At 48.9% G+C, this 23198-nt stretch overlaps 1 protein-coding gene across 1 annotated transcript; it reads right to left on the minus strand.

Moving 5' to 3' along the window:
• Window positions 1–607: 607 nt before the first annotated feature.
• On the minus strand, window positions 608–18084 carry MPDU1 (mannose-P-dolichol utilization defect 1). Its single transcript, XM_063449815.1, has 7 exons — window positions 17948–18084; window positions 14549–14614; window positions 12923–13055; window positions 12230–12315; window positions 7389–7507; window positions 5923–6033; window positions 608–941 (listed from the first exon to the last, which is right to left on the minus strand). Exons 1-7 carry the CDS (start codon window positions 18033–18035, stop codon window positions 816–818), a joined length of 729 nt encoding a protein of 242 aa, XP_063305885.1. The 5' UTR covers window positions 18036–18084; the 3' UTR covers window positions 608–815.
• Window positions 18085–23198: the final 5114 nt, after the last annotated feature.

Raw genomic sequence — 23198 nt, forward strand, 5'->3', positions numbered from 1 at the left:
TGCACCATACACCACATACTGCATTACCCCTCTCTGTCTGCACCATACCCCACATACTGCATTACCCCCCTCTGTCTGCACCATACCCCACATACTGCATTACCCCCCCTCTGTCTGCACCATACCCCACATACTGCATTACCCCTCTCTGTCTGCACCATACCCCACATACTGCATTACCCCGCCCCCCCCCGTCTGCACCATACCCCACATACTGCATTACCCCCCTCTCTGTCTGCACCATACCCCACATACTGCATTGCCCTCCCCCCCTTCTCTCCCCTGACAGTGACCTATGGACTGGCCTCTATCCTACATACATCTTAAAGGGACGCTCTGAGCACCAATAAAAATTGAATGCATTGATGAGTTTGGCCTCAGTAATTTGCTCAAATCTTTATCGTTTTTGCACAATATTAAAGGTTTTACACAATGCTGCACCATAACCCCGCCCCCATAGCCAAGTCCCTCATTCCACAAATACTTCCTTCCTTATCAATATGTGCAGAGTTTGTAACATCATAACACAAACTGCTCTCAGATCAAGTAGGAAGATTCTGTATATTTCTCCGGCAAACCAAATAGATTTAAAATATATATATATTTTTTAATTAAAGCAGTTCACAGCTTCCAACAATTAAAAAAGAAATAAGAAAAATCAAACACCAAAACAACAACAAAAAAATGGCATTGTACTGATTTGATGGATACGGGAGATGGACTCTGGTCCCAGAACAGAAGGGGTAGGAAAATCGAACAACAGAAAATGATATAAAGGAAATGGAAGGACATATGGGTGAGGAGGGAAACTTCCTTTAACGCGTCTTCTTTTTCTTGTCTACTGAGCTGACATTCCAGTAATAAAGCAACTGGCCTAAAATTACACCATTACAGGTAGATGAGACAACATATGTCAGTGACATGAGCAGGTCCCCAGTTTCCTGGAAAAAGAGACACAGCAAGATTAGCCATAGCGATAGACTAAGACATAAGCATTACTATACCGTGCCATATATATGCAGTGCAGACAGAGACTGTCCCCCCACAAATACACTATACACAGCACAGGTACAGCCTCCCCTCACACACTACTACACCATGTACACACAGCACAGGTAATGCCTCCCCTCACACACTACTACACCATGCCATGTACACAGCACAGGTACAGCACAGACAGCGGCAGTGCCAGCCTCCCCTCACACACTACTACACCACGCCATGTATACACAGCACAGGTACAGCGCAGACAGCGACAGTGCCAGCCTCCCCTCACACACTACTACACCATGCCATGTATACACAGCACAGGTACAGCGACAGTGCCAACCTCCCCTCACACACACTATAACACCATGCATATATAGCACAGGTACAGCGCAGACAGCGACAGTGCCAGCCTCCCCCTCTCACACACACTACTACACCATGCCATGTATACACAGCAACAGTGCCAGCCTTCCCTCACACACTACTACACCATGCCATGTATACACAGCACAGACAGCGACAGTGCCAGCCTCCCCACACAACTACATCATGCCATGTATACATAGCACAGGTACAGCGCAGACAGTGGCAGTGCCAGCCTCCCCCTCACACACACTACTACACCATGCCATGTATACACAGCACAGGTACAGCACAGACAGCGGCAGTGCCAGCCTCCCCTCACACACTACTACACCACGTCATGTATACACAGCACAGGTACAGCGCAGACAGTGGCAGTGCCAGCCTCCCCCTCACACACACTACTACACCATGCCATGTATACACAGCACAGGTACAGCACAGACAGCGGCAGTGCCAGCCTCCCCTCACACACTACTACACCATGCCATGTATACACAGCACAGGTACAACACAGACAGCGGCAGTGCCAGCCTCCCCTCACACACTACTACACCATGTATACACAGCACAGACAGCGGCAGTGCCAGCCTCCCCTCACACACTACTACACCATGCCATGTATACACAGCACAGGTACAGTGCAGACAGCGGCAGTGCCAGCCTCCCCTCACACACTACTACACCATGCCATGTATACACAGCACAGGTACAGCACAGACAGCGGCAGTGCCAGCCTCCCCTCACACACTACTACACCACGTCATGTATACACAGCACAGGTACAGCGCAGACAGCGGCAGTGCCAGCCTCCCCCTCACACACACTACTACACCATGCCATGTATACACAGCACAGGTACAGCACAGACAACGGCAGTGCCAGCCTCCCCTCACACACTACTACACCATGTATACACAGCACAGACAGCGGCAGTGCCAGCCTCCCCTCACACACTACTACACCATGCCATGTATACACAGCACAGGTACAACACAGACAGCGGCAGTGCCAGCCTCCCCTCGCACACTACTACACCATGCCATGTATACACAGCACAGGTACAGCACAGACAGCGGCAGTGCCAGCCTCCCCTCACACACTACTACACCATGTATACACAGCGGCAGTGCCAGCCTCCCCTCACACACTACTACACCTTGCCATGTATACACAGCACAGGTACAACACAGACAGCGGCAGTGCCAGCCTCCCCTCACACACTACTACACCATGTATACACAGCACAGACAGCGGCAGTGCCAGCCTCCCCTCACACACTACTACACCATGCCATGTATACACAGCACAGGTACAGCACAGACAGCTGTAGTGCCAGCCTCCTCTCACACACTACTACACCATGCCATGTATACACAGCACAGGTACAGCGCAGACAGCGGCAGTGCCAGCCTCCCCTCACACACTACTATACCATGCCATGTATACACAGCACAGGTACAGCACAGACAGCTGTAGTGCCAGCCTCCTCTCACACACTACTACACCATGCCATGTATACACAGCACAGGTACAGCGCAGACAGCGGCAGTGCCAGCCTCCCTCACACACTACTATACCATGTCATGTATACACAGCACAGGTACAGCACAGACAGCGGCAGTGCCAGCCTCCCCTCACACACTACTACACCATGCCATGTATACACAGCACAGGTACAGTGCAGACAGCGGCAGTGCCAGCCTCCTCTCACACACTACTACACCATGCCATGTATACACAGCACAGGTACAGCGCAGACAGCGGCAGTGCCAGCCTCCCCTCACACACTACTACACCATGCCATGTATACACAGCACAGGTACAGCGCAGACAGCGGCAGTGCCAGCCTCCTCTCACACACTACTACACCATGCCATGTATACACAGCACAGGTACAGCGCAGACAGCAGCAGTGCCAGCCTGCCCTCACACACTCCTACGCCATGCCATGTATACACCGCACAGGTACAGCACAGACAGCGGCAGTGCCAGCCTCCCCTCACACACTACTACACCATGCCATGTATACACAGCACAGGTACAGTGCAGACAGCGGCAGTGCCAGCCTCCTCTCACACACTACTACACCATGCCATGTATACACAGCACAGGTACAGCGCAGACAGCGGCAGTGCCAGCCTCCCCTCACACACTACTACACCATGCCATGTATACACAGCACAGGTACAGCGCAGACAGCGGCAGTGCCAGCCTCCCCTCACACACTACTATACCATGCCATGTATACACAGCACAGGTACAGCACAGACAGCTGTAGTGCCAGCCTCCTCTCACACACTACTACACCATGCCATGTATACACAGCACAGGTACAGCGCAGACAGCGGCAGTGCCAGCCTCCCTCACACACTACTATACCATGTCATGTATACACAGCACAGGTACAGCACAGACAGCGGCAGTGCCAGCCTCCCCTCACACACTACTACACCATGCCATGTATACACAGCACAGGTACAGTGCAGACAGCGGCAGTGCCAGCCTCCTCTCACACACTACTACACCATGCCATGTATACACAGCACAGGTACAGCGCAGACAGCGGCAGTGCCAGCCTCCCCTCACACACTACTACACCATGCCATGTATACACAGCACAGGTACAGCGCAGACAGCGGCAGTGCCAGCCTCCTCTCACACACTACTACACCATGCCATGTATACACAGCACAGGTACAGCGCAGACAGCAGCAGTGCCAGCCTGCCCTCACACACTCCTACGCCATGCCATGTATACACCGCACAGGTACAGCACAGACAGCGGCAGTGCCAGCCTCCCCTCACACACTACTACACCATGCCATGTATACACAGCACAGGTACAGTGCAGACAGCGGCAGTGCCAGCCTCCTCTCACACACTACTACACCATGCCATGTATACACAGCACAGGTACAGCGCAGACAGCGGCAGTGCCAGCCTCCCCTCACACACTACTACACCATGCCATGTATACACAGCACAGGTACAGCGCAGACAGCGGCAGTGCCAGCCTCCTCTCACACACTACTACACCATGCCATGTATACACAGCACAGGTACAGCGCAGACAGCAGCAGTGCCAGCCTCTCCTCACACACTACTACACCATGCCATGTATACACAGCACAGGTACAGCGCAGACAGCGGCAGTGCCAGCCTCCCCTCACACACTACTACACCATGCCATGTATACACAGCACAGGTACAGCACAGACAGCGGCAGAGCCAGCCTCCCCTCACACACTACTACACCATGTCATGTATACACAGCACAGGTACAGCACAGACAGCGGCAGTGCCAGCCTCCCCCTCACACACTACTACACCATGCCATGTATACACAGCACAGGTACAGCGCAGACAGCGGCAGTGCCAGCCTCCCCTCACACCACTACTATGCCATGTATACACAGCACAGGTACAGCACAGACAGCGGCAGAGCCAGCCTCCCCTCACACACTACTACACCATGCCATGTATACACAGCACAGGTACAGCGCAGACAGCGGCAGTGCCAGCCTCCCCTCACACACTACTACACCATGCCATGTATACACAGCACAGGTACAGCGCAGACAGTGACAGTGCCAGCCTCCCCTCACACACTCCTACACCATGCCATGTATACACAGCACAGGTACAGCACAGACAGCGGCAGTGCCAGCCTCCCCTCACACACTACTACACCATGCCATGTATACACAGCACAGGTACAACACAGACAGCGGCAGTGCCAGCCTCCCCTCACACACTACTACACCATGCCATGTATACACAGCACAGGTACAGCACAGACAGCGGCAGAGCCAGCCTCCCCTCACACACTACTACACCATGTCATGTATACACAGCACAGGTACAGCACAGACAGCGGCAGTGCCAGCCTCCCCCTCACACACTACTACACCATGCCATGTATACACAGCACAGGTACAGCGCAGACAGCGGCAGTGCCAGCCTCCCCTCACACACTACTACACCATGCCATGTATACACAGCACAGGTACAGCACAGACAGCGGCAGAGCCAGCCTCCCCTCACACACTACTACACCATGCCATGTATACACAGCACAGGTACAGCACAGACAGCGGCAGAGCCAGCCTCCCCTTACACACTACTTCACCATGCCATGTATATACAGCACAGGTACAGCACAGACAGCGGCAGTGCCAGCCTCCCCCTCACACACTACTACACCATGCCATGTATACACAGCACAGGTACAGCGCAGACAGCGGCAGTGCCAGCCTCCCCTCACACACTACTACACCATGCCATGTATACACAGCACAGGTACAGCACAGACAGCGGCAGAGCCAGCCTCCCCTCACACACTACTACACCATGCCATGTATACACAGCACAGGTACAGCACAGACAGCGGCAGAGCCAGCCTCCCCTTACACACTACTTCACCATGCCATGTATACACAGCACAGGTACAGCACAGACAGTGACAATGCAAGCCTCCACACACACACACACACACACACACACACACACACACTACGCCATGTATACACAGCACGGACAGCGGCAACGCTATTATCCTCTCCTTACCTGAATGGATGTGAAAATTCGTGCAAGGGATCCAAGAAATAAAAGTGCCACAGTTACTGCAGACAGCTGTCCTGTGTGACCATTTTTATAATTTGTAACGGCTTGAATAAGCTGAGGATAAATAAACAAAACCATTAGCAAGACACTCTCCTTCAGTGTGGCACAGACAGGGGGAGCTACACTACTGAGTCTTTCGAAGTTTTTATCTGATCTCATATTCTATTTTTGGTTCAATGGGGCGCTGTGACAAAAAAAAGACTTTAATGTGTCACATGGCACAAGATGCGGAGCTTCCCCCCATGCTGAGATATCTGCCTGGCAGTTACTGTTTGATAATAAAGGCTGTGGCTGTTTGTACCAAGATAGAAGCTGGTTGTCCTTTTCCTTGCTTTAACTATCCAAGATCTGCTTTAACGTGAATGTTTGTGGATAAAGGGACGCCAAGCCCAGGTCATAACACTTAGTATAGTGATCAGCTGTGCAAGTTAGTGGAAGTACCTACGGAGGATATTAGTCTGTATCGCCACAGGCGCTATGGGTCTATCCCTACCTAAACAGTGTGACACAGACAGGGGGCGCTGTGGATCTATCCCTACCTATACAGTGTGACACAGACAGGGGGCGCTATGGATCTATCCCTACCTATACAATGTGAGACAGACAGGGGGCGCTATGGGTCTATCCCTACCTAAACAGTGTGACACAGACAGGGGGCGCTGTGGATCTATCCCTACCTATACAGTGTGACACAGACAGGGGGCGCTATGGATCTATCCCTACCTATACAATGTGAGACAGACAGGGGGCGCTATGGGTCTATCACTACCTAAACAGTGTGACACAGACAGGGGGCGCTGTGGATCTATCCCTACCTATACAGTGTGACACAGACAGGGGGCGCTATGGATCTATCCCTACCTATACAATGTGACACAGACAGGTGGCGCTATGGGTCTATCCTTACCTATACAATGTGACACAGACAGGGGGTGCTATGGGTCTCTCCCTACCTATAAAATTTGACACATACAGGGGGCGCTATGGGTCTATCCCTACCTATACAGTGTGACAAACAGGGGGCGCTATGGGTCTATCCCTACCTATACAATGTGACACAGAAAGGGGGCGCTATGGTCCATACCCATACAGTGTGGCACAGACAGGGGTCTATACAGGCCCATACAGTGTGGCACAGACAGGGGTCTATACAGGCCCATAACGTGTGACACAGACAGGGGGCGCTATGGGTCTATCCCTACCTATACAATGAGACACAGACAGGGGGCGATAGAGGTCTATATAGGCCCATACAGTGTGACAAAGAGAGGGGGCGCAATGCGTCTCTCCTTACCCATACAGTGTTACACAGACATGGGGAGCTAGGAGTCTATCCATACACATACAGTGTGACACAGACAGGGGGCGCTGTGGGTCTATCCAGGGCAGATCCATGAACCAACACTCACCCTACTTATAATGACTGCTGGCATATTGAAGGCTTGTAGTCCTGTGATGACGGCCATAGGCGTTACAGGAGACAATAGGATGGCTACCACAGTAAAATAGATGCCAAGCAACAGGGTACCTGAGAGGGAGAGAGAAATGGTCTAAAACATATAATGGCTTATAGAAAGAGATAGGGCAAGACAATGGAGGCATGTAGTGGGGGTGGTCAAAGGAAACAGGAGTGACAAAAGAATTTGTGGACTGTAAGTCCCCCCAGGGTATATTGAGCACACCCCACCGCACGCCAGCGTCTATAGATGGCCCCCCCAGCCAGGGAATATAGATCGCCCCCCCTCAGCCAGGGTATATAGATTGCCTGCCCCCCCCCCTCAGCCAGGGTATATAGATTGCCCCCCCCCCCCCTCAGCCACGGTATATAGATTGCCCCCCCCCCCTCAGCCAGGGTATATAGATTGCCCCCCCCCTCAGCCAGGGTATATAGATTGCCCCCCCCCTCAGCCAGGGTATATAGATTGCCCCCCCCCCTCAGCCAGGGTATATAGATTGCCCCCCCCCCCTCAGCCAGGGTATATAGATTGCCCCCCCCCTCAGCCAGGGTATATAGATTGCCCCCCCCCCCCTCAGCCAGGGTATATAGATTGCCCCCCCCCCTCAGCCAGGGTATATAGATTGCCCCCCCCCCCCTCAGCCAGGGTATATAGATTACCCCCCTCAGCCAGGGTATATAGATTGCCCCCCCCCCTCAGCCAGGGTATATAGATTGCCCCCCCCCCCTCAGCCAGGGTATATAGATTGCCCCCCCCCTTCCCCCAGCCAGGGTATATAGATTGCCCCCCCCCTTCCCCCAGCCAGGGTATATAGATTGCCCCCCCTTGCCCCAGCCAGGGTATATAGATTGCCCCCCTTGCCCCAGCCAGGGTATATAGATTGCCCCCCTTGCCCCCAGCCAGGGTATATAGATTGCCCCCCCCCCTTGCCCCCAGCCAGGGTATATAGATTGCCCCCCCTTGCCCCAGCCAGGGTATATAGATTGCCCCCCCCCCCCCTTGCCCCCAGCCAGGGTATATAGATTGCCCCCCCTTGCCCCAGCCAGGGTATATAGATTGCCCCCCCCCCCCCTTGCCCCCAGCCAGGGTATATAGATTGCCCCCCCTTGCCCCAGCCAGGGTATATAGATTGCCCCCCCCCTCAGCCAGGGTATATAGATTGCCCCCCCCCCTCAGCCAGGGTATATAGATTGCCCCCCCCCCCTCAGCCAGGGTATATAGATTGCCCCCCCCCCCTCAGCCAGGGTATATAGATTGCCCCCCCCCTCAGCCAGGGTATATAGATTGCCCCCCCCCCCCTCAGCCAGGGTATATAGATTGCCCCCCCCCTCAGCCAGGGTATATAGATTGCCCCCCCCCCCCCTCAGCCAGGGTATATAGATTACCCCCCTCAGCCAGGGTATATAGATTGCCCCCCCCCCCCCTCAGCCAGGGTATATAGATTGCCCCCCCCCCCCTCAGCCAGGGTATATAGATTGCCCCCCCCCTTCCCCCAGCCAGGGTATATAGATTGCCCCCCCCCTTCCCCCAGCCAGGGTATATAGATTGCCCCCCCTTGCCCCAGCCAGGGTATATAGATTGCCCCCCTTGCCCCAGCCAGGGTATATAGATTGCCCCCCTTGCCCCCAGCCAGGGTATATAGATTGCCCCCCCCCCTTGCCCCCAGCCAGGGTATATAGATTGCCCCCCCTTGCCCCAGCCAGGGTATATAGATTGCCCCCCCCCCCCCCCTTGCCCCCAGCCAGGGTATATAGATTGCCCCCCCTTGCCCCAGCCAGGGTATATAGATTGCCCCCCCCCCCCCCCTTGCCCCCAGCCAGGGTATATAGATTGCCCCCCCTTGCCCCCAGCCAGGGTATATAGATTGCCCCCCCCCTCAGCCAGGGTATATAGATTGCCCCCCCCCCCCTCAGCCAGGGTATATAGATTGCCCCCCCCCCCTCAGCCAGGGTATATAGATTGCCCCCCCCCTCAGCCAGGGTATATAGATTGCCCCCCCCCCTCAGCCAGGGTATATAGATTGCCCCCCCCCCTCAGTCAGGGTATATAGATTGCCCCCCCCCCCCCCCTCAGCCAGGGTATATAGATTACCCCCCTCAGCCAGGGTATATAGATTACCCCCCTCAGCCAGGGTATATAGATTGCCCCCCCCCCCCTCAGCCAGGGTATATAGATTGCCCCCCCCCCCTCAGCCAGGGTATATAGATTGCCCCCCCCCTTCCCCCAGCCAGGGTATATAGATTGCCCCCCCTTGCCCCAGCCAGGGTATATAGATTGCCCCCCTTGCCCCAGCCAGGGTGTATAGATTGCCCCCCTTGCCCCCAGCCAGGGTATATAGATTGCCCCCCCCCCCTTGCCCCCAGCCAGGGTATATAGATTGCCCCCCCTTGCCCCAGCCAGGGTATATAGATTGCCCCCCCCCCTTGCCCCCAGCCAGGGTATATAGATTGCCCCCAGCCAGGTTATACAGAGCCCCCCTTGCCCCCAGCCAGGTTATACAGAGCCCCCCCTTGCACCCAGCCAGGTTATACAGAGCCCCCCTTGCACCCAGCCAGGTTATACAGAGCCCCCCTTGCACCCAGCCAGGTTATACAGAGCGCCCCCCCCAGCCAGGTTATACAGAGCGCCCCCCCAGCCAGGTTATACAGAGCGTCCCCCCAGCCAGGTTATACAGAGCGTCCCCCCAGCCAGGTTATACAGAGCCCCCCTTGCACCCAGCCAGGTTATACAGAGCGCCCCCCCCAGCCAGGTTATACAGAGCGCCCCCCCAGCCAGGTTATACAGAGCGTCCCCCCAGCCAGGTTATACAGAGCGTCCCCCCAGCCAGGTTATACAGAGCGTCCCCCCAGCCAGGTTATACAGAGCGTCCCCCCAGCCAGAGTATACAGAGCGCCCCCCCAGCCAGGTTATACAGAGCGCCCCCCCAGCCAGGTTATACAGAGCGCCCCCCCAGCCAGGTTATACAGAGCGCCCCCCCAGCCAGGTTATACAGAGCGCCCCCCCAGCCAGGTTATACAGAGCACCCCCCCAGCCAGGTTATACAGAGCGTCCCCCCAGCCAGGTTATACAGAGTATACAGAGCGCCCCCCCAGCCAGGTTATACAGAGCGCCCCCCCAGCCAGGTTATACAGAGCGTCCCCCCAGCCAGGTTATACAGAGCGTCCCCCCAGCCAGGTTATACAGAGTATACAGAGCGCCCCCCCAGCCAGGTTATACAGAGCGCCCCCCCAGCCAGGTTATACAGAGCGCCCCCCCAGCCAGGTTATACAGAGCGCCCCCCCAGCCAGGTTATACAGAGCGCCCCCCCAGCCAGGTTATACAGAGCGCCCCCCCAGCCAGGTTATACAGAGCGTCCCCCCAGCCAGGTTATACAGAGCGTCCCCCCAGCCAGGTTATACAGAGCGTCCCCCCAGCCAGGTTATACAGAGCGCCCCCCCAGCCAGGTTATACAGAGCGTCCCCCCAGCCAGGTTATACAGAGCGTCCCCCCAGCCAGGTTATACAGAGCGCCCCCCCAGCCAGGTTATACAGAGCGCCCCCCCCAGCCAGGTTATACAGAGCGCCCCCCCAGCCAGGTTATACAGAGCGTCCCCCCAGCCAGGTTATACAGAGCGTCCCCCCAGCCAGGTTATACAGAGCGCCCCCCCAGCCAGGTTATACAGAGCGCCCCCCCCAGCCAGGTTATACAGAGCGCCCCCCCCAGCCAGGTTATACAGAGCGCCCCCCCCAGCCAGGTTATACAGAGCGCCCCCCCCAGCCAGGTTATACAGAGCGCCCCCCCCAGCCAGGTTATACAGAGCGCCCCCCCAGCCAGGTTATACAGAGCGTCCCCCCAGCCAGGTTATACAGAGCGTCCCCCCAGCCAGGTTATACAGAGCGTCCCCCCAGCCAGGTTATACAGAGCGTCCCCCCAGCCAGGTTATACAGAGCGCCCCCCCAGCCAGGTTATACAGAGCGCCCCCCCAGCCAGGTTATACAGAGCGCCCCCCCAGCCAGGTTATACAGAGCGCCCCCCCAGCCAGGTTATACAGAGCGTCCCCCCAGCCAGGTTATACAGAGCGCCCCCCCAGCCAGGTTATACAGAGCGTCCCCCAGAGCGTCCCCCCAGCCAGGTTATACAGAGCGTCCCCCCAGCCAGGTTATACAGAGCGCCCCCCCAGCCAGGTTATACAGAGCGTCCCCCCAGCCAGGTTATACAGAGCGTCCCCCCAGCCAGGTTATACAGAGCGTCCCCCCAGCCAGGTTATACAGAGCGTCCCCCCAGCCAGGTTATACAGAGCGCCCCCCCAGCCAGGTTATACAGAGCGTCCCCCCAGCCAGGTTATACAGAGCGCCCCCCCAGCCAGGTTATACAGAGCGTCCCCCCAGCCAGGTTATACAGAGCGTCCCCCCAGCCAGGTTATACAGAGCGCCCCCCCAGCCAGGTTATACAGAGCGCCCCCCCAGCCAGGTTATACAGAGCGCCCCCCCAGCCAGGTTATACAGAGCGCCCCCCCAGCCAGGTTATACAGAGCGTCCCCCCAGCCAGGTTATACAGAGCGTCCCTCCAGCCAGGTTATACAGAGCGTCCCCCCAGCCAGAGTATACAGAGCGCCCCCCCAGCCAGAGTATACAGAGCGCCCCCCCAGCCAGAGTATACAGAGCACTCTCCAGGGAGAGGGCTAGATTAACACAGCTTTGTATATGAATAGGCAGCATAACTGAGCAGAACAGATTTACACAGTGGGTACAGGAGACAGAGTTTGAAGGGGATGGTACGATCAGAGGGAGTCTGAAGAGTATTTATACATTTACCCCAAGCTGTTCTTCCTCCAAGGTGTTGGATGAGAAATCCTATAATAAGAGTCTGTATAATAAGGAACAGAACCTCCCCCCAGGCGCTGGAAAAAAAAAAACAAGAGAGGAAGTGATTGAGAGATTATCCCAATATCCACCCTCACCCTGTCACCCCACCACGAGAGCAGAGGAACCATGAGAAGCCAGGACTATTCCCACGTCCGAGCCAGTCACATGGACCGACCCTGGGGACAGTAACAGACTGCCTCACGATCAGTTTACGTGCTCATTGCTTCACTATTAAAGGCTTGATTTATTTAGATCATTATTACACAGAGGGTCCGTTAGAGCCAGGCATCTATACCGTATTTTAGTGGAGAAATAGGTGGGCAGTTACATTACATTAAAAGAAACACAGCCTTTTAAACAGTCTAAGAACAATAAAGACATGAAAACAGTACAATTACAACAAGACTGGGTCAATGTCCAAGCGATCCAAACATGGACCTGGCAATGTTTAAACCTTCAGGAAATATTTTACAAACTTGAACGACCTGGGTAGGATAGATAATGGAGTTTTGCAATTTAAAATAAATTCTTATATAGAGAATTGTAGTTGCGTCCTCCCACCACGACTGCACTTGTAGACGCCAATTAGACAAGGGCATAGACGGAGCAGATGGCGTCAGGGTCAAAAGCAGTAGGTCTCACCTAAAATTGAATCCACGTGTGATGCTATACACCATGGTCCCAGTTAACGCCAGTAACTCCAGGAGAACAGAGTTGAAGCTTAGCCCTTCAGCAGTTCCAGACCGTACAATCTTTATTATCTGAGGAACTTTCACTAGGAATAAAACAACATCAGTGTCAAGCCATGGTAACATCACACCAAAAGGCAGAAGTTAGGTTGCAGCTTGTCAAAAAGCAGAGTAGAAATATATCATAGTGGGAGCCTGGGTAGGATGGAGGATCAGGGCAGAGTGCAACCTTGGAAAGAATAGTAAACAAGCAATGTGGGGTGGAAGATGTTAGACTTAAGAGGCAGTGCTGGTGGGGAAGTGTAGAGGTATATCTGCAGAAGGAGGAGAGAGAAGGCGGTAGTAGATGGTAGGTATTGAAGGTAGATGGAGATCGAGGGCAGAGTAAAGCGGTATCCTGGGGATGATGAAGCTAGGGGGCAGCGTACAACGGTATCCTGGGAATGATGGAGCTAGAGGCAGAGTACAGCAGTATCCTGGGGATGATGGAGCTAGAGGCAGATTGCAGCAGTATCCTAGGGATGATGGAGCTAGGGGGCAGAGTACAGCGGTATCCTGGGGATGATTTAGCTAGGGTGCAGAGTACAGCGGTATCCTGGGGATGATGGAGCTAGAGGCAGAGTACAGCGGTATCCTGGGGATGATGGAGCTAGGGGGCAGAGTACAGCGGTATCCTGGGGATGATGGAGCTAGGGGGCAGAGTACAGCGGTATCCTGGGGATGATGGAGCTAGGGGGCAGAGTACAGCAGTATCCTGGGGATGATGGAGCTAGGGGGCAGAGTACAGCGGTATCCTGGGGATGATGGAGCTAGGGGGCAGAGTACAGCGGTATCCTAGGGATGATGGAGCTAGGGGGTAGAGTACAGCGGTATCCTGGGAATGATGGAGCTAGAGGCAGAGTACAGCGGTATCCTGTGGATGATGGAGCTAGGGGGTAGAGTACAGCAGTATCCTGGGGATGATGGAGCTAAAGGGCATGGGGTACAGCAGTATCCTGGGGATGATGGAGCTAGAGCAGTATGGGGATGATGGAGCTAGGGGGTAGAGTACAGCGGTATCCTGGGGATGATTTAGCTAGTGGGTAGAGTACAGCGGTATCCTGGGGATGATTGAGCTAGAGGCATAGTACAGCGGTATCCTGGGGATGATGGAGCTAGGGTGCAGAGTACAGCAGTATACTGGGGATGATGGGGCTAGGGGGTAGAGTACAGCAGTATCCTGGGGATGAAGAAGCTAGGGGGCAGAGTACAGCAGTATCCTGGGGATGATGGAGCTAGAGGCAGAGTACAGCAGTATCCTGGGGATGATGGAGCTAGGGGGCCGAGTACAGCGGTATCCTGGGGATGATGGAGCTAGGGGGCAGAGTACAGCAGTATCCTGGGGATGATGGAGCTAGGGGGCAGAGTACAGCAGTATCCTGGGGATGATGGAGCTAGGGGGCAGAGTACAGCGGTATCCTGGGGATGATGGAGCTAGGGGGCAGAGTACAGCAATATCCTGGGGATGATGGAGCTAGGGGGCAGAGTACAGCGGTATATTGGGGGAGATGGAGATCTGTGGCATTATATTGGCACTCACCTAATATGGATCCAACAATGATACCAATTCCCAGGACCTTACTGAGAAGGATTTTCAGGCAGACAACTGGAGGAGAAAAGAGAGTGGGTCACATCTGAAATCGCCAATACCCTGTACAATCCCTCTATGACAGTAATACAGACCCCCCCCCTTTAATACTCTCCCACTGATAGCAATACCCACTGTGACGAAAACACCTTCATCACTGGGATTTGGAGAGGCCTGCTTGCCAGCCTCTTGCCCTGTGACCATGGCCCATGTATTAGACCTGGATTCACAACTGTGGATAGGGCTTTGTTCGTGCCTTTTCCCTCCTACAGTTCAGCAGGCTTATGGTGTTCATTTACCGAACAAACGACGAACAGCCGGACCACCCACAAGTGGAGTGTGCAGCCTGTTAACCTCCCAGAAGCTGTGGTTAACCGCAGCTTAATTGACGAATGGCTGGGTGGTCATCTTAAACTGTCGAACGGCAAGCAATGTTTTGTTGAACACTTGGAACTGTTTTCGGACACTTTTCCACACAAACACCGCTGGGACTTCCAGCCATTCGTTTATCTTTCATACGAATGCAGCGGCGTTCGGTACATTGAAGCCCGCGAACCAGGGACACACAGACTATTATGGCCATTCACCAGTTCATTCGATAATTCGAATGGTATTTGAACTATTGGAAATAAATAAATTATGTTTTGGGGTGTTTTCTGTACTTTGGGGAAAATGTGTGTTTTTCTGCCTGTGGGTAATTATGTTATTCTATCAGCTACTTTAATTATATCACAGGTAGAGTATAATAATAATAATAATAATAATATAATACTCTCTGTATAATGATAATAATGATAATAATACTCTGTATAATGATAATAATAATAATAATGATAATAATGATAATAATACTCTCTGTATAATAATAATAATATAATAATAATAATAATACTCTCTGTATAATAATAATATAATAATGATAATAATACTCTCTGTATAATGATAATAACAATGATAATAATGATAATAATACTCTCTGTATAATAATAATAATATAATAATAATAATACTCTCTGTATAATAATAATATAATAATAATACTCTCTGTATAATGATAATAATAATAATATAATAATGATAATACTCTCTGTATAATAATAATATAATAATAATAATAATGATAATACTCTCTGTATAATGATAATAATATAATAATAATACTCTCTGTATAATGATAATATAATAATAATACTCTCTGTATAATGATAATATAATAATAATACTCTCTGTATAATGATAATAATATAATAATAATACTCTCTGTATAATGATAATAATATAATAATAATACTCTCTGTATAATGATAATAATATAATAATAATACTCTCTGTATAATGATAATATAATAATAATACTCTCTGTATAATGATAATATAATAATAATAATAATAATACTCTCTGTATAATGATAATATAATAATACTCTCTGTATAATGATAATATAATAATAATAATAATACTCTCTGTATAATGATAATAATATAATAATAATAATAATAATACTCTCTGTATAATGATAATAATATAATAATAATAATAATACTCTCTGTATAATGATAATAATATAATAATAATAATACTCTCTGTATAATGATAATATAATAATAATACTCTCTGTATAATGATAATATAATAATAATAATACTCTCTGTATAATGATAATAATATAATAATAATACTCTCTGTATAATGATAATAATATAATAATAATACTCTCTGTATAATGATAATAATATAATAATAATAATACTCTCTGTATAATGATAATAATATAATAATAATAATACTCTCTGTATAATGATAATAATATAATAATAATAATACTCTCTGTATAATGATAATAATATAATAATAATAATACTCTCTGTATAATGATAATAATATAATAATAATAATACTCTGTATAATGATAATAATAATAATAATACTCTCTGTATAATGATAATAATATAATAATAATACTCTCTGTATAATGATAATAATATAATAATAATAATACTCTCTGTATAATGATAATACTCTCTGTATAATGATAATAATATAATAATAATAATACTCTCTGTATAATGATAATAATATAATAATAATAATACTCTCTGTATAATGATAATAATATAATAATAATACTCTCTGTATAATGACAATAATATAATAATAATAATACTCTCTGTATAATGATAATAATATAATAATACTCTCTGTATAATGATAATATAATAATAATACTCTCTGTATAATGATAATAATATAATAATAACACTCTCTGTATAATGATAATAATATAATAATAATACTCTCTGTATAATGATAATAATATAATAATAATAATACACTCTGTATAATGATAATATAATAATAATACTCTCTGTATAATGATAATAATATAATAATAATACTCTCTGTATAATGATAATAATATAATAATAATAATAATACTCTCTGTATAATGATAATAATATAATAATAATAATACTCTCTGTATAATGATAATAATATAATAATAATACTCTCTGTATAATGATAATAATAATAATACTCTCTGTATAATGATAATAATATAATAATAATAATACTCTCTGTATAATGATAATATAATAATAATACTCTCTGTATAATGATAATAATATAATAATAATACTCTCTGTATAATGATAATAATATAATAATAATAATAATACTCTCTGTATAATGATAATAATATAATAATAATAATACTCTCTGTATAATGATAATAATATAATAATAATAATACTCTCTGTATAATGATAATAATAATAATACTCTCTGTATAATGATAATAATATAATAATAATAATACTCTCTGTATAATGATAATAATATAATAATAATACTCTCTGTATAATGATAATAATAATAATACTCTCTGTATAATGATAATAATAATACTACTCTCTGTATAATGATAATAATAATACTCTCTGTATAATGATAATAATATAATAATAATAATACTCTCTGTATAATGATAATAATATAATAATAATAATACTCTCTGTATAATGATAATAATATAATAATAATAATACTCTCTGTATAATGATAATAATAATAATACTCTCTGTATAATGATAATAATATAATAATAATAATACTCTCTGTATAATGATAATAATATAATAATAATAATACTCTCTGTATAATGATAATAATAATACTCTCTGTATAATGATAATAATATAATAATAATAATAATAATACTCTCTGTATAATGATAATATAATAATAATAATACTCTCTGTATAATGATAATAATATAATAATAATAATAGTAACACTGGGTTGTTTATGCTGTGTGGGTGAGTGGGGTGAAGGTCATTTCCGGTACTTACCTTCCAGTAGGTTAAAATGTACAAAGAATTCGTGGAAGCATTTCTCCGGGAGGATCCCCGGGACCAGCAGTCCCCTCACCGCCTCCATGTTACCTGTCCTACTGACCCCACACACCGGGAACACCAGCACTTCCGGATTCCTGACCTCTGACCTGACGTCACTTCCGGACGCCTCCGGCAGCCATGTTGGTTGGGGCGGAAGTTTCGCGGCGGGCCCAGTTTGAGGCGATTCTGTCAGAGAGTGCGGGGACACACGGCCCGGGAGATTATCCGCAGGGTCCCTGCGTACAGGAGGAGACTGGCGCCGTCTGATGACGTCAGCCGTTAAGATTTAATGGGACTCGGCGCCCGCAGAGGCGGATCTTCTAAAGTGGCCCCGCCCCCTCACATGGAGGGAGGAGTTAGACAGTGAGGGGCTTCCCTGGGACCAACTGAACACCCCCTACTCAGAACATGGAGGAAGATCCCTCTTACAGGGGCAAAAGAAAGGCAAATAGAAGAGGATGTGTAGGGGGAGAGCAGGGGGCAGCCAGAGGGCAGGGGGCAGCCAGAGGTCTAGGGGGAGGGCAGGGGGCAGCCAGAGGGCATGGGGGAGAGCAGGGGACAGCCAGAGGGCATGGGGGAGAGCAGGGGACAGCCAGAGGGCAGGGGGCAGCCGGAGGTCTAGGGGGAGAGCAGGGGGCAGCCAAAGGTCTAGGGGGAGAGCAGGGGGAAGCCAGAGGGCAGGGGGCAGCCAGAGGTCTAGGTGGAGAGCAGGGGGCAGCCAAAGGTCTAGGGGGAGAGCACGGGGCAGCCAGAGGGCAGGGAGCAGTTAGAGGTCTAGGGGGAGGGCAGGGAGCAGTTAGAGGTCTAGGGGGAGAGCAGGGGGCAGCCAGAGGTCTAGGGGGAGAGCAGGGGGCGGCCAGAGGTCTAGGGGGAGAGCAGGGGGCAACCAGAGGTCTAGGGGCAGGGCAGGGGGTAGCCAGAGGTCTAGGGGCAGGGCAGGGGGTAGCCAGAGGTCTAGGGGGAGGGCAGGGCGCAGCCAGAGGTCTAGGGGGAGGGCAGGGCGCAGCCAGAGGTCTAGGGGGAGAGCAGGGGGCAGCCAGAGGTCTAGGGGGAGAGCAGGGGGCAGCCAGAGGTCTAGGGGGAGAGCAGGGGGCAGCCAGAGGTCTAGGGGGAGAGCAGGGGGCAGCCAGATGTCTAGGGGGAGGGCAGTGGGCAGCCAGAGGTGTAAGGGGAGAGCAGAGGGCAGCCAGAGATCTGGGAGGTACGAGGTGGGAAACAGGAGATATTGGAGGGAAGAGGTGGGAAGCCGGAGATATTGGAGGGAAGAGGTGGGAAGCCGAAGATTTTGGCGGGAAGAGGTGGGAAGCCGAAGATTTTGGCGGGAAGAGGTGGGAAGCCGGAGATATTGGAGGGAAGAGGTGGGAAGCCGGAGATATTGGAGGGAAGAGGTGGGAAGCCGGAGATATTGGAGGGAAGAGGTGGGAAGCCGGAGATATTGGAGGGAAGAGGTGGGAAGCCGGAGATATTGGAAATGAGCACCATGAAGCCGAAGATCTAAGAGGGAAAAGGTGGGATACCGGAGATCTTTTAGGGAAGAGGTGGGAAACAGGAGATCTTGGAGAGGAGCAGCAGAAAGCCGAAGATCTAGGAGGGAAGCAGTGGGAAGCCCGAAATTTGGGAGGGAAGAGGTGGGAAACCAGAGATCTGGGAGGGAAGCAGTGGGAAGCTGATGGTCTGGGAACAAAGAAGTGGGAAGCCAGAGATCTAGGGCGGAAGAGCTGGGAAGCCGGAAATCTAGGCGCAAATAGGTGGGAAAACAAAGATCTGGGGAACGAGCAGCAGGAAGCTGAAGATCTGGGAGAGAAGTGGAAGGAAGCTAGAGATCTAGGGGGAAAGAAGAGGGAAACTAGAAATCTTGAAAGGGAGCAGTGTCAAGCAGGAAATCAGGCAGGGCAGCGTTTTAAAGCAGGGAACCTCGAAAAGAAGCGGTGGGAAGCAGGACATCTTGGAGGGATATGGTGGAAAACAGGAGGTTTTGTGAGGAAGCCCTGTAATGAGGAAGATACCTTGAGAGCATATCCTAAATTAAGGCAAAATGAGATGAGGCACTGGGTGGGGAAGTCCAGCGCCACTAACCATACCAGAGATAGAGAGGTCTGCGAGAATATCCTTAATGGAGATCAAGAGGGGGTTTCTGGAAAGCACAGACATTCATCACATAGACCAGTGGACGAATGTACATTGATGGATGAGGACAATTTTAACTTTCAAAGTGTTGAAGCTCGTGAATATGTAAGGTCTAATGTCATGGAAACTATAGGAAGTTTAACGGACAATTCTTCAGTTGCACCTCAGCTCCCTGCTGGAGCTGCTGCCCTTTGCGTTTTTTATTATATTCGACTGCACAAAGAACGACGCATCCGGGAGCTGGAGCGGCGTAGGAGGGTGTCTTTGTTTCATCGCACTCGCGCAAGGGAGAGACTGAGGTTTGCTGTTCTGAGGTCAGTACAACAAACAGTGGGCAGAAATATTTTCAAGGAACCACGTGCTAGAGAGGCCTGGGAAGGCTGTGAACACTGGCTAAGGGAAAAGGGCCGCCCCTCAGCTCTGAGGAATTTAGTGATTCAAAATGGCTTCTCAAACTGTGACTGGACAGAAAAGTTCCGTATGACCAAGTGCGCTTTTAATTATCTGTGTGATCAATTGCGACCTGCTATTCAGAGGACAGAGACCGACATGTCTCGTGCCATCCCAACAGAGGTGAGGTTAGCTATGACACTCTGGTATCTTGGAAGCTCTTGCGAGTACCGTACCATTGAGAAGATCTTTGGCGTTTCATGTTATACTATCTGTAAGATTGTCCGAGATGTCTGTAAGGCAGTGGTTTTCAGTCTGACTCCAAGATTTGTCCGTATCCCCAAAGGAGACATTCTTAGTGACACATTACGGGACTTTGAGGGGCGTCATGGCCTTCCACAGTTGGCTGGTGTTGTTGGAACATTCCATGTGGCCATTCAGGTCCCAAACGAGTGCTCTGGCCGTTACTTTAATACTAAAGGATGGCATTCTATTGTTCTACAGGCTGTGGTAGATTCCAATCTCTGTTTCTGGGACCTAAACATTGGCAGCCCTGGAAACCTTTCAGACTCCCAGGTGCTGCTGACATCAGAGCTGTATGAGTGGGCAAGAGATGGGACCCTCTTTCCTAATATCACCAGAACTGTGAATGGAGTTGATGTACCTATTCACTTATTGGGATCTCGATCCTATCCTCTTCTACCTTGGTTGATGATCCCTTTTTCTGAAGGGTCATGTCCCAGTAATGGAGAACTAAACAGACACTTTCTGTCCACTTTGGGTTTGGCTCAAGCAGCTTTCGGGCGACTTAAAAGTCGCTGGCGCTGCCTCCTGAAGTGCAATGAAACTGATCTTTCCTTTTTGCCGACTCTCATTGCTGCCTGTTGTACACTGCACAATATATGCCAGGAACACATGGAGCCATTTGAAGACCACTGGCTAGATGATGCTGCTGAAGAAGAGCTTGAACAGCCAAGCGAGTCCGAGGAGGAAGACGAAATGGATGATTTGGCAGACAAGATTAGAACGGCTCTGGCAAATGCATTTCAGTGATGAGATGTCTCAGGATGATATGTAGTTGTGCTGGTTTAAAGGAAATCTGTCTTGTCATTAGTATTGGAATATATAGCATGTGTGTTAAATAGTTTCAATAGTAATGTGATCAAATACAGAGAATTGAGTATTGTAATTGACAGGAATTGGCGTCTTTCTTTTTGTAATGTTGAGTTTCAACAAACAAACTTGATTCATTCAAGGCATGCAGTCTGAGACAGCTTTATAAGTGGCTCCACTTATGTAAGTTAGACTAACACATAATTTCAAAGTGTTTTATTTTAAACGTTATTACCCTATGTCTTCTCAATTTATGTTCATTTGCAGAGTTTGAGCTCAATTTGGGTAATATCATTTTCATTTATGTGAGTGCTCTCACCATTTCTTTTCTCAACCAATCACTCTTACCTATTTAGTGGTTATTGTGGCCCACTATGGTGATTGTAGCACCAGCCATTTCTTCTTTAGGAATTTTCAGTTATATATTGTATTTAAACAAACAATGCTTTAATTTGTTAGACTCCTGATTCTTTCACTTTGATCAGTTCGTACTTTTTCATTTTCTTCTCATTGTTTGTCTGTTCTCACCATTTTGTCTTTGTTTACCTATGTTCAAACTCTTCTCCACACCATATAATTTCTCCTTTTTGCTCTATGCCGACAGCCCGTTGGACAGACCTGATAATAACGATTGGCACAGAGATGATGGTGATCCCTCACTTGCAAGATAAATGTGATTTTATTTTTCACAGCTCACAAATACCTATTTCCTGGCTAATCATGGCAGCATCACTTATGGGTAGCTCCATCCCTACCCAGATCAGGACAGGATCAACCAATATAAAAAAAAGAGAGACTGGAGGCATATAAGGTCCCTCCTCCTTCCATTCCCATACCTCAGTCTTTTTGCTTGTCCTTAACCAGACAGACAGGTTAAATGTACAACTTTCCTTTATTTTTATTTTTTTGGCCACCTTCCCATGTGTACCATGGGTCTCCCAGGTCCAGTTCAGCCTCTCTGTGCCTGAAGGAATCAGTAAACAGCCTACATGAGCAGGACTAACTGGGTCAGATTCAAAATTAGAGTTTTGAATCTTTTCTCTGACATAATACTGAGTCCTGAGGACTACGGCTCCATAGAAATTTCTGAAACATTATATTCCCCCAACAGAACCAAGAGACATTCAGGGATAAACTTTTTCTCTACTTCATTTGTAAAATTCTGTGTTCGGGAGTTTCTCCTATTCTACTTTTCTATCCTTTTGTGTACTTTACTTTAGTTAATCGTGCTCACAGGTGGGTGAGCCTCGCATATTGATGAGTTTCCCCTTGTTCGTACGCTTCTTAGCGGCATTCAAGATACAGTTTTTTCCCCATTCTGTTCTTAAAGAGACAATCTACTGAGGGGATTTCCCTTAGAAGAACCCCCATGGGAAATTATCACAACAGATGCCAGCAGGGAAGGATGGGGAGCTCACACGGAATCGACTTGGATTCAAGATACTTGGGGTCCATTAGAAAGGAGCTGTAGCGGAGAGCTGATATTCCACAGGTTATCTCCACTTAAGATCCCAGTGAGGCTCAGAACAAGTATTAAAAATCCATAAGGCAATAATTCCAGCAGGCAAGACAATCC

Source organism: Pelobates fuscus, chromosome 3 (assembly GCF_036172605.1).
Source record: "Pelobates fuscus isolate aPelFus1 chromosome 3, aPelFus1.pri, whole genome shotgun sequence".
Taxonomy (NCBI): Eukaryota; Metazoa; Chordata; class Amphibia; order Anura; family Pelobatidae; genus Pelobates; species Pelobates fuscus.